The sequence below is a fragment of the Theropithecus gelada genome, chromosome 17 (genome assembly GCF_003255815.1).
Source record: "Theropithecus gelada isolate Dixy chromosome 17, Tgel_1.0, whole genome shotgun sequence".
In the NCBI taxonomy this organism is placed as follows: domain Eukaryota; kingdom Metazoa; phylum Chordata; class Mammalia; order Primates; family Cercopithecidae; genus Theropithecus; species Theropithecus gelada.
In genome coordinates, this window is record NC_037685.1 from 64,247,837 (window position 1) to 64,263,048 (window position 15,212).

The 15,212-nt window shown below is 34.7% G+C and overlaps 1 protein-coding gene across 2 annotated transcripts in view; it reads left to right on the forward strand.

Annotated features, from left to right (window-relative positions):
* Nucleotides 1-15,212, forward strand: part of PDS5B (PDS5 cohesin associated factor B) — a 182,770-nt gene that overhangs the window by 154,303 nt on the left and 13,255 nt on the right. For both annotated transcript variants that reach the window (XM_025364578.1, XM_025364579.1), the window contains exons 25-31: nt 4,241-4,445; nt 6,746-6,860; nt 8,995-9,127; nt 9,445-9,564; nt 10,524-10,586; nt 11,170-11,315; nt 15,100-15,205. In XM_025364578.1, coding sequence (XP_025220363.1) covers nt 4,241-4,445; nt 6,746-6,860; nt 8,995-9,127; nt 9,445-9,564; nt 10,524-10,586; nt 11,170-11,315; nt 15,100-15,205 — 888 coding nt within the window. The remainder of the gene's footprint in view (nt 1-4,240; nt 4,446-6,745; nt 6,861-8,994; nt 9,128-9,444; nt 9,565-10,523; nt 10,587-11,169; nt 11,316-15,099; nt 15,206-15,212) is intronic.

Consider the following 15,212-nt stretch of genomic DNA (forward strand, 5'->3'; position numbering starts at 1 on the left):
AGTAGCTGGGACTACAGGCGCCCGCCACCTCGCCCGGCTAGTTTTTTTTTTTGTATTTTTTTTAGTAGAGACAGGGTTTCACCGTGTTAGCCAGGATGGTCTCGATCTCCTGACCTCGTGATCCGCCCGTCTCGGCCTCCCAAAGTGCTGGGATTACAGGCTTGAGCCACCGCGCCCGGCCAGACACAACCTTCTTTACAAAACTCGCTCTGATTCTTTTAGCTGGAAGAAGTCTTTGACTTCCTGTGGATTTTATCTGCAGTCCTCTGATACATACAAGACTATGCTTTGTGCTTTGCTACATGTACTTTATTTCTTGAGTTGAGGCTCTTTAAATGCACTATTGTATCTGGGAGGCGGCTGTTATGTACTTGAACAGAAAGTACATTTGCAAAAATTTAATAAAACTATGAATTTTAACATAATAATTGCTTAGATATTTTAGAACTTGGAATTCAGTTCACGAAAAATTTAACTCTGTACTTCTGTGTGCTGTACATCGTTCTAAGTTCTGGAAATACAAAGATGAGTAAGTCATGGTTGTAGCCCAAAGAAGCTAACAATCTCTTAGGAGAACAGAAAATGGAGTTGTATCAATAATACAATGAGATACACAAAGTAATTGAACTATTTACATGGAATTAATGGTAGTTTTGAGGATACTTTGTACTAAAAAAAAGCTGCTAAACGTGAATTTACTTAAGCTGCAGACTAAAATTAATTTCATAGTCAGTAGTGAATAAAAGCTTTGATTGGAACTTTATCTTGGGGGGGAACTTTGTAGTATTAGACACCATCTGTTTTTTTCCTATGTTTAACCAATTATATACAGTATTTGCTTTTTGGGGGGTACATTTTTTTCAGATAAAATTGTATTACCCTATTCTTTACTTCCCATTTCACTTTTGTAATACCGGTCAAAAGGATAATCATCTTTGCAGAAAAACATTTGAAGACTTCCTCAGTTCCCAGTAGCGCTTTTTATACTTAATTATTCACATGATTCTCTTGAAGTTCGTGTGTGTATGACATCATTCCTGCCAGTTTTCTCTTCTTCAGTTATTGTTTGTGTTAGTGGAGTTGCCTATGATTTCCCAGTTATCTAACATCACTTTGATGACTTTTTGAAAACCTGCTACTTGTGTGATGATTCAAGGTTTGACACTGCAGTTAACTTGTATTGTATTGTTGCATCCTGAATGATTAGTCAGCGAGGGACAAAAACCTGTACTTGATTGGGATTTTAATGAATGACCTGTTCATTTGTGAATACGCTTGTGATATGTGGATTTTTACTTACCCAGTTTGTAATTGGGTATTTTCATAATAAATAATTCTATAACAGAGACTCTTCTCTGTGGGACTGAGGGCAGGGTGAGTTAACATTAACTTTGTTTTGTTGAATACGAGGGTAGATAATTGTTTCTGTGAAAACTAGACTGCTTTTTCCCCTTCCCTCCCCACAGCTAATTTTTACCCCCCGCCCCAAGATGGAGTCTTGCTCTGTCGCCCAGGCTGGAGTGCAGTGGCGCAATCTCAGCTCAGTGTAACCTCCGCCTCCCGGGTTCAAGCATTTCTCCTGCTTCAGCCTCCCAAGTAGCTGGTATTACAGGCACCCGCCACCACACCTGGCTAATTTTTGTATTTTCAGTAGAGACAGGGCTTCACCATGTTGGCCAGGCTGGTCTCAAACTCCTGACCTCAGGTGATCCACTTGCCTTGGCCTCCCAAAATGGCTGAGGCGTGAGCCACTGCGCCCGGCCTCTGTGTGTGTGTGTGTGTGTGTCTGTGTGTGTGTGTGTGTTTTAAACTTTAGGTTCAGGGGTATATGTACAGGTTTGTTAATATAGGTAAATTGTTGAGTCACAGGGGTTTGGTGTACAGATTATTTCATCATCCGGATAATAAGCGTAGTACCCAAAAGGTAGTTTTTCCATCTTCACCCTCCTCCTACCCTCCACCCTCAAGAAGGCTTTGGTGTCTGTTGTTCTTTTCTTTGTGTTCATGTGTACTCAATGTTTAGCTCCCACTTACAAGTGAGAACAGCAGTAGTTGGTTTTCTGTTCCTTTATTCGCTAAAGATAATGGCCTCCAGCTCCATCCATGTTGCTGCAAAAAGCACATGTAGTATTCCATGGTGTATCTGTATCACAGTTTCTTTATCCAGTCTACGGTTGATGGACGTTTAGATTGATTCTATGTCTTTGCTGTTGTGAATAGGGCTGCAGTGAACATATACATACATACATGTACCTTCATGGTAGAAATGATTTATAGTCCTTTGGGTATATACCCAGTAACAGGATTGCTATGTCAAATGGTAGTCCTGTTTTCAGTTTTTTGAGAAATCACCAAACTGCTTTGCACAATGGCTAAACTAATTTACGTTCCCACCAGCAGTGTATTAGTGTTACCCTTTCTCCACAGTCTCACCACCATCTGTTATTTTTTGGCTTTCTATTAATAGCCATTCTGACTGATATGAGATGGTATCTCATGGTTTTGATTTGCATTTCCCTAATGATTAATGATATTGAACATTTTTTCATATGCTTGTTGGCTGTGTGTATATCTTTTGAAAACTGTTTATGTCCTTTGCCCACTTTTTAATGGAGTTGTTTGGTTTTTGTTTGTTAATTTATTTAAGTTTCTTATAGATTCTGGATATTAGACTTTTGTTGGATGCATAGTTTGCAAAAATTTTCTCCCATTCTGTTGTTTTTCTGTTTACTCTGTTGATGGTTTGTTTCTTTTGCTGTACAGAAGCTCTTTAGTTTAGACTACTTCTCTAAAAGTAGATGTTTGGTATTTTGATAAACTGAAATTTAAATGAAATGAAAGAAGATATATAAAATAAGGATTTAAAGATAAGAGCAAGACGTTATGACCAAGATTTTTGGGGAACCTAAACAAAGTAAATGATCATTCTGGATGAAGAAATTGTTACAACAGTAAGAAACACACCATACTGTATTTAACTGGTGGAGCATAAGGTGTAATCATGAAGGTCTTTGTAGGTCATATAGAAAAGTTTGAACTTTTCCCTATGCAGTAGTCTCTCCTATCGGTGGTCTAGCTTTTCCAGAGTAAGATATTTTAAGAACAAGGGAGACCACATTCACATAACATTTATTATAGTATATTGTTATACTTGTTCTATCTTATTATTAGTTATTGTTAATTTATTGCTGTGCCTAATTTATAAATTAAACTTTATCATAGGTATATATGTATAGAAAAACACATATATAGGATTTGGTGCTATCCTCAGTTTCAGGCATCCACTGTGGGTCTTGGAATGTATCCTTCACTGATAAGGGGAAACTCCTGTCTTTCAGAAAAACTTCTGGTCATCTGTGTGCCAGGTTTTGTGTTAGGCTTAGAGAGGTAAAGGTAATTCTTTTCTTCAAGGAACAAGTACCGATGGGTAAGACAAACATTTAAACCAGTCATTTTAATACTTTATACTAAATGCTGTGCTGGAGATAAGTACAGAATGCTAAGAGCACAGAGGTGGGTGCTGGATACAGATTACACACTGCTTTCTGTCTGATGTATAAGCTGTCTTTAAGGGTAAGTAGGAGTTAGCTAGGAGAGTAGGGGTGGGTAGTTTAGGAGAGGGGAGTAGTATGAGTTAAGCAGGCACATGGGTAATAATCAGCCTGGTTTAAGTATAGAAGTCAAAGTAATTTGGTGTTTCTGAAATGGATTAGTAATTCTTACCTTCAGAGTTGTGCTTTTTAATTCTTTATTAAAAGACAAGATCTTGCTATGTCTGTCTTAGCCTCCTGAGTAGTTGGGACTACAGGTGTCTACCACCGTGCCTACTAGAGTTGTGCATTTTAATATGAATAGTTTTTTTCAGTGATAGAACTAAAATGTATAAATTGGACAGTTTTATCTTGCCCAGTAAATGAAAGAGAGACATATGAGATTGTGTTTAAACCTTAATTTTTGTATCTTACTTAAGTTAGGGCAGATTTATATTTACTAGTTTTTTTCTGTTTTAAAGGTATTTTTTTTTCTAACACATCTAACTGGTACTTATTAAGGTCCAGATGAATAGTGCAGCTTTGAAATGAACTTTAGTCACAACATCTCACTCTTGTGAGCAGTGAAGCAATTATCGTAGATAAACTTGCTACTATTTACTCTTTACTTAAAATAGCAAATTTTATATCTGAAGTCGTTACTCTTTGCTGCCATTTGAATAATATCTGGAATAATTGTGTCTTTACAGGATGAATGCTATCAAGTAAGACAAGTGTTTGCCCAGAAACTTCACAAAGGCCTTTCCCGTTTACGGCTTCCACTTGAGTATATGGCAATCTGTGCCCTTTGTGCAAAAGATCCTGTAAAGGAGAGAAGAGCTCATGCTAGGCAATGTTTGGTGAAAAATATAAATGTAAGGCGGGAGTATTTGAAGCAGCATGCAGCTGTTAGTGGTAAGCATATAAGAAAATGAAAAGGATACTTTTTCAGCCTACTAGTTTCAGTTTTATAGAATACAACATGATATTACTGTTATGTATTATTTGTAATTGACACTCATTAAGATATTACCATTTTTCGATAACTGCTTTTCATTTAATATAAAGGTCATTTAAAAAATATAAATGCATGGTACTTAAATATCAACCTTTATCTCTTTATGTGAAGGACTAAATGGCCAAGGAAAATAAACAATGACATTAGAGGTACTTTTAACAGAATAGTAAAATTTGTACGTTTATATAGATTGTCTAAACATTATCTTATTTTAGTTGAAAAAAAGTACAAGTCTTTGATCTTTGTTGTTTGTTCTCACCTGTAGCTGACATTAATATCAGGTGTTTGCGTGCCTACTTTTCATTTGCTCACTTTACCCCATTGAGGTTAGTTGGTGTGCCTCTTGACTTCTATGATTTGTTTAACAATCAGCATTAAAATCCATCCCGTTATCTCAGTTAGAAATCAGAGGCATTATTCATACCGTTTTTCCCTCCTCTCATCCGTGAGCAAATTCTGTTAATTCTTTCTCCAAATGTCTTGAACATTTATCTTCTACTCTCCTACCTTGCTATATTTTCACTTGGATTGTTGTATACATCGCCTCCCTGTAGTAATTGTTCCTGTGCCTCTGACCCACTGCCTGCTGTATCACATTGTTATCAAAATTATCCTTCTAAAACAGGTTAGATCACATCAGTCCCTTACTTGAAATTTCTGTTGATTCTCTGTTGCTCGTGGGATAAAGTTGAAACACCTTATCATAGCCCTTTATAGTTTGCTCTCAGCCTGAGTTTCAAGCTTGCTTTCTGCTCCCTATTATGAACTCTGTGTTTCATTTACTTTCGATTACTTGAAATTTGTGTAACAGTCTTTTTTCTCTGTTGTTAACTCTATCTGGAAATCGCCTCCCATTTCCAGACAAACAGTGAACAAAACCAAGGAACATGGTTGACACCTTTTGAATGCTTCAAAATAGAGTTTTGTGGCTACCACATCACTGTGACCCTCTTTCTTTTTCTTCCTTCCTTACGTTGGAAAATGTGAGGGTTCTGCAATCACAGCCCACCTCTGCCATTTACTGGTCGTATTTTGGCAGATTACTTAATCATTCATGCCCTAGTTTCCTTATTTGCAAAATTGATATAATTATACTGATTGCTTATGGTTGTTATGAGAATTAAAAAATTACCTGCAGTGCCTGGCATAATATATGGCCCAAAGAAGTGCTCAGTATGTTAGCCATTCTTCTTTTAGTGCACCTTTCACATTGAAGTGTAGCTTCCGTCTCTGATTATGCTTTAGTGTGAGCTCTTTACCTAGTCTTACTCATCTTTATATTTTTAGATTCTAATATAGGCCTGGAACATAGTAAACACTGAATAAATATTTGATAGAATTTAATTTTAATTTCACCAGATTTTAAACTGTGTTACTTTTTTCTTTCCACATTGGCCTTGAAATGAATGATGTTACATACAAACTATTCTCTGTAGATTTAGCAATAGAAATAAAGGAAATTTGATGCTTTATTGACACATATACACGAGGTTAAAACATCTAATTTATATTTTTATTTGGAAAATAGGAAATATAAATAAATGGAAATTGTCCAGAATATGAGTCCCAGTCTGTGTGTACCCTTTATTAAACCAATTAGGTTTACCATTCTGACCTCTCTAACAGAATGTGCTTATCTCAGCCAACATACAAAAATAATTGAATTTAAACTAAATAGCTGTTGAAACTCTTAAGTCTGTTCCTTTATTCTGTTCTTCTGTTACAAGTAGTGTCAGCCTCTTGTTGTTCCATACTGACTCTGAAAAATACTAGATGTTACTCATTTTGCTCAGCAGCTTAAAGAGAGTGTTAAACATAGGGTCACTTCTAATAGGAAAAATAGATGTTTTGTCTCTCACTCTTGAATATAGTTTGTTTGGGTCACTTTTTCCTTACGTATTTTAAAATGGAAATATTTGTTTCTGTAGCCTCAGCCCATGATTTATTTAGTAGGCCGTTTCAGTATTGAACGTGGTAGATGAATGAATAGACTGTTTATCGTGTACCTCAACACAGGGTATTTCAATATATTTTTCTTCAAGTCATTGTAGTAAACTGTTGGGATGCAGAAAATATAGTACGAAAGAAAGAGTGTGTAAGATTTGGTTTTCTAACCTGGATATTTTTGTGTTTTTTTTTGTTTTTTTCTTTTTCTTTTTCTTTTTTCTTTTCTTTTCTTTTTTTTTTTCTTTTTCAGAAAAATTATTGTCTCTTCTACCAGAATATGTTGTTCCATATACAATTCACCTTTTGGCACATGACCCAGATTATGTCAAAGTACAGGATATTGAACAACTTAAAGATGTTAAAGAGTAAGACTTTTTCCATCCCATTTTCATATTTTCTGAAAGTTATTTTTTTCTCCTTAATGCTGATAATTGGATCTCAATTGTAATTAGTTTATTGATGTATTTCATTTATTAGGCGTTTAAGGTTCTTTATTTGCTCTCTTGTCTTTCTTTTTTCATACCATCTCTTTATATTACATTTTTAATGTAGTTTCCCAAAACTTAATCATAATTATTATAGTTATGTTTCTTTACCAGTCTGGTGTTCCTTTTCTATTGAAGTAATTCATTAAAATTTCCATTCCATTTCTTATCTTTTCCTTCTTCCTTCTGAAACTGTGTAGATTTTCATGTGAGGTCAGTTAATAATCTCTCTTTTATTCATGTAGTAAGCACATTTTTCTGTGCAATAACTATCTTCCTCTGTAGAAAGAGAATGGTCTGATTTAACAATGGGCCAGATTCATAACTGGGGAACTACTTCCACTTATTACTTAATTGGTAATTCTCTAACTAGAGTTTAAAATATTTGTAATTCCAAAGATTATTGCTTGAAGACTGAAAACACTGTACGTGCCTAGATGGGGAATAGGAATATAATGATATTTAGAGAAGTCTTTTTAAGACCAGCATGATTCTTTAAATAAGCTCGAGACCCTAGTCCTCTTTCAGTTACAATAAAAGATTACCGTTGGGATTTTTAATCAACTAATTTATGATGCCTTTAGTTTCCTGTTATGTTAAAATAATTCTTAATGTCTTAATGTATGGAAATATTTCATAGTTAAATAATTTGAGAAGCTTCAGGAGAATAAAATCAAATTACTGATAAATTCTCATGGCAAAGGAAAAAATGCCCTTTTTTCCCACTGCAGTTTTCTTTTTTAAAAAATAAGAAATTAGGTTGGCTGGTCATGGTGGCTCATGCGTGTAAACAGGTCTCAGCACTTTGGGAGGCTAATGTGGGTGGATCAGCTAAGGTCAGGAGTTCCAGAACAGCCTGGGCAACATGGCAAAACCCCATCTCTACTAAAAATACAACAAAATTAGCCAGATGTGGTGGTGCATGCCTGTAGTCCCAGCTACTTGGGAGGCTGAGGCAGGAGAACGACTTGAACCTGGGCAGTGGAGGTTGGCAGTGAGCCAAGATCGTGCCACTGCACTCCAGCCTGGGCAACAGAGTGAGACTCCGTCTCTATTTAAAAAAAAAAAAAAAAATTAGTTCTATCAAAATTAGTTCTATGTTAGAGTGATTAAAACTGTTGAAAACATCTAGCCACCTCTTTCTGAGAACACTGGGTTTTTAAAAATAAATAAAACATCCTTTGGAATTTACTAGACATTTACGGTTGTATTTCTAAGTTGCCTCAGTGTAGCCATGTGTGATCTCCGTTCTATCAGGGAGCCACTTCAGAAGAAGTTATCCTATACCTAAGTTCCTAAAGGTTATTTTTTTCTGTTCTAGTATAATACCTTGCTTCACATTTCTCTCTTCCTTTTCCCATTACTTTTCTCCTCTATGTATCAACTATAACTTTGTTCCTTTCTCTCTGTATAATACATAGGCAAAACACTTTTCATTTTTTATTGGAGTTTTATGTAATTAATTTTAAAACTGAGCTACTGAAGCTTTCTTTTAATTTTTCCCTTTTTAAGCAAAGACAATGCTTATAGTTGTCTATTGTGACTTGTTCTCTCTATTAATGAGTATTCTTAACTGTTTTTATATTTAATAAGGCAGTTATATTCTCTTGAAGAGTTCCCATCAGGACTGTAGTCAGTCTTGAGTATCTGAGGCCTCACTTGATCCATGGCCCCACTATTCCTTTGACAGTCTTTAACTCCCTGCCATAGCTGAGGGTTAAGATGACTTCATCCTTTCTGCCATTTATGTTTCCTCTTTAACCTGCCTCCTTGGAAATCTAGTGAGATTTTAAGAAGGGATCTTACAAGCTCATGTCTGCATTGTTGACCTGTTTATATGTTTGTGTGACATATTCTTTTTTCTTGCTGATTTGTAACTGTTTCTTTCTTTTTTCTTCCTGGAGTTACATAATCTAGGTTTGTTACATTTATATTTAGAATTATTGTATCTATATTTAACAAAGGATTATTTTCTTCTATATTTCTTTTTTCCTTTTTTTTTTTTCTTTTTTAGATGTCTTTGGTTTGTTCTGGAAATATTAATGGCTAAAAATGAAAATAACAGTCATGCATTTATCAGAAAGATGGTAGAAAATATTAAACAAACAAAAGATGCCCAAGGACCAGATGATGCAAAAATGAATGAAGTATGTAATTCTTTGTAAATAATTATGGTTCCATATTGATTTAAAAATTTAGGTGTAAGGTATGAAACTTTTGTAGTATTTATAGACAGCATCAAATAATTTTTTCTATTAGTAATTAGAATTACTGACATGCAATTAGCAGTAATTTTATTACAAGTAAATGAGCAAAACCAGTAGTGTAAACTAAAATGCTTACACAGACTATTGCTTTCATTAGTTTACTGTTCAGACTGGATTCATGTTCTGATATTATTGCTAGTTTACAGAGTCTAGATTGCCAGCTTAAGTATCTGTTTTTTAAAAATATACTATTGCAGAAACTGTATACCGTGTGTGATGTTGCCATGAATATCATCATGTCAAAGAGTACTACATACAGTTTGGAATCTCCTAAAGACCCAGTACTACCAGCTCGTTTCTTCACTCAGCCTGACAAGGTAGTTGCTTTACAATTTGTGTAAGTTGAAATAAAATGTATTCTGAGCACTGGGTTGTAGGAAGATAGGAAGCATCATGGAAAGATTGCTATGAGTCTTAAGAATGTGATTTAAGATCAGAACCAGAATATGAGTCAAACTGGAGGACACACATAAGGTTCAGATATTAGGATGATCTGGTGTTTATGTTCAGTTTTAAGGCAGTCTTAGAGCACAGGCGGAAATGTGATCAAAGCATGTGAATTTGTGAATTAATGGCCATTGTTCAAAATGGGAAGGAGAGTGCTGATAGAGATACAGTCTGAAGTTAAAGCCCTTTATTGGGATTTGTAATTGGTATGAGGAAACAAACAGAGAACGGACACTGGAACATGCCTAAGACCCTGGGAATACTACAAGAGTGTTACCAAACCACTCTCCAAAAAACTTGAGTGTGATATGAGATGTAAAAAGTATTTCCCACAATCCCTCTTACTCCCTCATAATTTATTTAATTCCTCATAATTTAGCTGAACATATTGAGTAACAGAGTATGGAAATGACCACTATCCTCTTTTGGCTTTTAAAGCAAAGTGCCAGTTAAGACCTTACCAGGGTATAGAGATTTGGAACAGCCCTATAGGAGTGCTTAGTAGCTAAAAGGGCTGTCACGTTGAGGTGAGCAGAGTAATAGATGTATATGTGATCTTTCTCCTGAAGGGTGTTATTAAAGAAGCATGTGTTTTCTGATGCACTCTGAGAGCTCTAACATGTTAGAGCTCAAATATGTTTTGTTAATATTAGAGTTGGCATGAGGTTGGTTTAAGCTTATGACAGTAGTTAAAATCAGTGACTGAAATTTTGTGTTTCATATGATAATTTAGTTTAAATAAAAAAACGGCTGTTTGCTTTGGTGGCTTTTGAACCACCTCATAGATAGTGTTTTAATATTCACTGACTTCTTTTTCTCTTGGTTGTAGAATTTCAGTAACACCAAAAATTATCTGCCTCCTGAAATGAAATCATTTTTCACTCCTGGAAAAGTATGTTTTGAGAATCATTTTAATTTTTATGTGGCAACTTATTTTAGTGTGATTATTGGCAAAATTATGTTATATTGTATTGCTTCAAAAATTTGTATTTTCAAGCTAGAAAAATATAAGTATTAACTGTCTTCCATTTACTAGTAAGAAATAATTATATTTACTAAATATATGCAAGCTGAAATACACAGACTTACTTTTTAGCTTGTAATTAAGTCCCAGGAGACCTGATTCTTAGACTTCTTAGATTAATATCAAGATAAAAAATCTTTAAAAAAGCATATTCTTATGTCTTTCCATGGCAAGGGTCTAATTATCTATTTTCATTGTTGATTATTCATTTCATTTGTTCTCACTTTTTATGTAAGCCATTTTCTCCAAATAACTAAGAAATTCAACTGTTATGCTGTCTGTATAGTTTTTAATTTGTTCAAGTAATATTTAGTTTATACTTATTTTGCTTAAGGATAGACACATTTTTCATGATTTGTAAGTACCTTGACAGAGATGTTATTTATGGTTCTTTACATGTAACTTTCTTTTGGCTTTAATCAAATAAAAAGATGTGCATTTCTCATTTCAGCCTAAAACAACCAATGTTCTAGGAGCTGTTAACAAGCCGCTTTCATCAGCAGGCAAACAATCTCAGACCAAATCATCACGAATGGAAACTGTAAGCAATGCAAGCAGCAGCTCAAATCCAAGCTCTCCTGGAAGAATAAAGGGGAGGTAAGTGCAGAAGAAATGCCACAATTTACATTTAAGGATTCCAGCAAGGCTATGAGATCTGAAATAATATAATCCAAAATGTTTCATGTCAGTAAATGGAAAGTAATGTATTACTTACTTTTTCCATTTAACATTGGTAGTCACAAGTTCATACTTACTTGCTTTCTCATTTTGGATGGGTGCTCCATCTTAGCCTTTCATTGTTTAGTTTGTTGGGGGTAATCTGTGTTAGTACACATAAACTAGTTTCCAACCTCAGTGTGTAGCAATTCTAAAACTGTTACATTATGGTGTATCATACAATGGGATACATAGTCATTAAACATGATGAGATCTGAGTTAGTATGGAAGAGTTTCCACAATACATTATTGAGTGAAAAAGGCAAAGTATATAAAACAGCATTATGGAATCTTTAAGTATTGAAAGCAGATTTATGTTCACATTTGTTTTTATATGCATAGAAATTTTTTTGAAGAATATACAAAATCTTAACAGTGTTTATGTTAACCTAGTATAGAAGGGAGGCTATTTTATACTTTTTGGTATCATTTTAATATCTTTGTTTAGTACCATGTACATGTATAAACTTTTTTGTTTGTTTTAAAAGTGTGTTTTTGCTTTTTGGGTTTTTAAAATTCAACTTTTATTTTAGATACGTTGGGTACATGTGCAGGTTTGTTACATGGGTATATTGCATCCAGGTAGTGAGTATAGTACCCAATAGGTAGTTTTTCAGCCCATATCCTCCTTTCTCCAGCTCCCCCAGTAGTCTGCATCGTCTATTGTTCCATGTGTATGCCCATGTGTGCTCGATGTTCCCTCCCATTTATAAGCGAGAACATGTAGTATTTGGTTTGCTGTTCCTGTGTTAATTTGCTCAGGACTATGGCCTCCTTGCTGTGAAGTACATGATTTCATCCTTTTTTATGGCTGTGTAGTATTCCATGGTATTTATGAACTTCATTTTCTTTATCCAGTTCATTATTGATGGGCATCTAGGTTGATTCCATATCTTTGATATTGTGAATAGTGCTGCATTAAACAGATGAGTGCATGTTCCTTTCTGTTATAACGATCTATTTGCGTTTGGATATACAACCAGTAATAGGATTGCTAGATCAAATGGTAGTTCTGTTTTAGGTTCTTTGAGAAAGCTCCAAACGGTTTTCCACAGTGGCTGAACTAATTCACATTCCCACCAACAACGTATAAGTGTTCTATTTTCTCTTCTGCCTCACCAGCATCTGTTGTTTTTTAACTTTTTAGTAATAGCCATTCTGACTGATGTGAGATGGTATCTCATTGTAGTTTTGATTTGCATTTCTCTGATGATTAGTGATGATGAGCATTTTTTTATGGTTGGCCATTTGTCTTCTTTTGAGAAGTGTCTGTTCATGTCCTTTGCTCATTAAAAAATGTTTTAAAAATGATTCTTGTTTTGAGAAAAATAAAAGGAAAATTAATTCATCCTTTCACTAGTTTTAGTGTAAGTGCTTAGGGCACCATTCGTTAGCACAGAGCATTGTATAGGGCTAACCTGCCACTATTTATTGATTTTTGCCAAGTTATTATTAAAAGACTATACTGTATTTTTCATTGTTGGTAACCAATCAGTAAAGAAGGTAGGTGACATTCTAAAATTCTTACCACCACATTTCTTACAGTGAATAAATTTTTGAATGATATGTAGTATGATAGAAATGAAAGAAATTGCATTTATAGCTTTTGTTTGTTCTAGATTCCTGTATTAATGCATGTTAGTGGCTGATACCTAAGTGACCGTTTAGTTATATCAGTTGGACATTTTCTACCAAGTGGCCTCATATTTAACATGACCAGAAACATTTCCATCAACTCATTTTCTAAATTACTGGTTTTTCTCCTTGAATTCCTCGTTATAATCAAAGATGATCTAATTCACTTAGTCATCTAGGCAAAAAGCCTCAAAATTGTGTTTGACTCTTCCCACCTCTATATTTGTTCAGTTGCTAAGTTTTACTAACTTTTTTCTAAGCAATGTTTTGTACTTCTCTTTTTACTGTCATCATTTAGTTCATTTTCTTTCTTTAATTATTGTTGTATTTGACTAGTTTACTTCCTTATTCCTCTCAACTGTGTATGTTGTATCACTGCTAGATAATCCTTGAAAAATACTGCTGTTTTGATGTTATTTCATTGCTCAGAGATCTTAATTGACTTCCCTTGTTTACTTTCAAGATAAGTATAATTTCACCCTCTCCTTATCATCCATTTGTTACTCAACACAAAAGTGTCGTAATTTATATTTTTTCAATATAGTTTTCTTTAAACTTTCTTTCAACTTGTGACCAATCTGTTTTGTTATTTTTTTTCTTCCAAATTCCATCTGTTTAGTGGGACTGTTTCCAGGGGAATGAAGTAGGTATATTTGAGAAACCTGTTTGGTTGGAGAGTAGGAATGAGGGAAAAATTATGAGAGGAAGTTAAGAGGTAGCCTGATTATGTTTGGACTTTGTGAACCACGGTAAGGAATCTGGATTTGATTTTAAGTGCAACTGAAAGGGTTGCCAGGGAGTCTAGCAATCTAATTTGTGTGTGTGTGTGTTTTTTAAATTGCCTTGATGATTTGTGCAGAATGTACTATAGAGGAGCTAGAATTGAGGTAGAAAAACCAGTCAGGAGTCAGCGAATCATAATCTATGGCAGGGATGAAGAGGGAAGAAGATGGTAAATAGTCAAATTTCAGATTTTTTTTTTTTAAAGAGTAGTCAAGTGCAGTAGTGAGAAGGGAGGAGTGAGTTAAAACAAGGAGTTTGATGTGTAACTAACTATGAACAATCAGTTGAGAATAACTCACTACCTTTAGACCACTCTAAGATTTATTTAGATGTTAGATGCAGATGATCTTTCTGATGGATTGGATGTGAACAGCTAGGGAAAGGGAGGATTTAAGGGTGTATCCTGGGCTTTTTACCTGAATAACTGGAAAGATGGTGGTACCATTTACTGAGATACAGAAGCCTTGAGGAAGAACAGGCTCTGTTTGTATGTGTGTGTTTTGGGGAAGTGGGAATAAGAAGAGTGTTCAAATGACTGTTTAGGTTACATTAAAGATCAGGTGCCTATTAGAGTTTCAAGTGAAGTGTTGAGTAGACAATTGGATATGTGAGTTTAGAACTCAGTGCAGCTGGACCAGAGATTGAGATTTAGGGTTCAACAATGTATGAATAGTTTTAAAAACTAGATAAACATGAGACCACCCAGGACAGAAGCCTGGACCTTTATATGAATGCCTGCTCTGTGCTTGGCGCTGATTTAAGTGCTTGGCATACATTGGTAAGTAAAATTGATTGACAAAAGATTCATGCTTATATTCTAGCAGAGGAAGGTAGTCAGTAAGTAATAGATGTAATAATTATGGTGTGTTAGAGGGTGTTAAATGCTACAGAGAGAAGAAAAAATAGAATAGGGTAAGGAACTGGGGCAGGTTGCAGTGTGTAGACCAAGCTAACCTGCCAACAAGAAAAGTTTTAATTGGTTCTATGATCTGACCCCAAAATAGAATTTAGGTTTTAAAAAGAAAAAACTAGATTTAAATTTTTGATTTTTAAAATTTCTTCACTATATTGAATTAAATGAGCTTCATTGCTTGTTGAGTTAGTATCAAATATGTTAGAATAAAACTGGTTCATTTTTGAAAAGAATGACATTTTTTCCCATGAATCTGTAAAGCTATACTAGGGACAGAAAAAGCTTTTAAGGTTATTTGATTGTAATAACAATTACAAATATCTGTATTAAAAGGCTTGATAGTTCTGAAATGGATCACAGTGAAAATGAAGATTACACAATGTCTTCACCTTTGCCGGGGAAAAAAAGTGACAAACGAGACGACTCTGATCTTGTAAGGGTGAGAT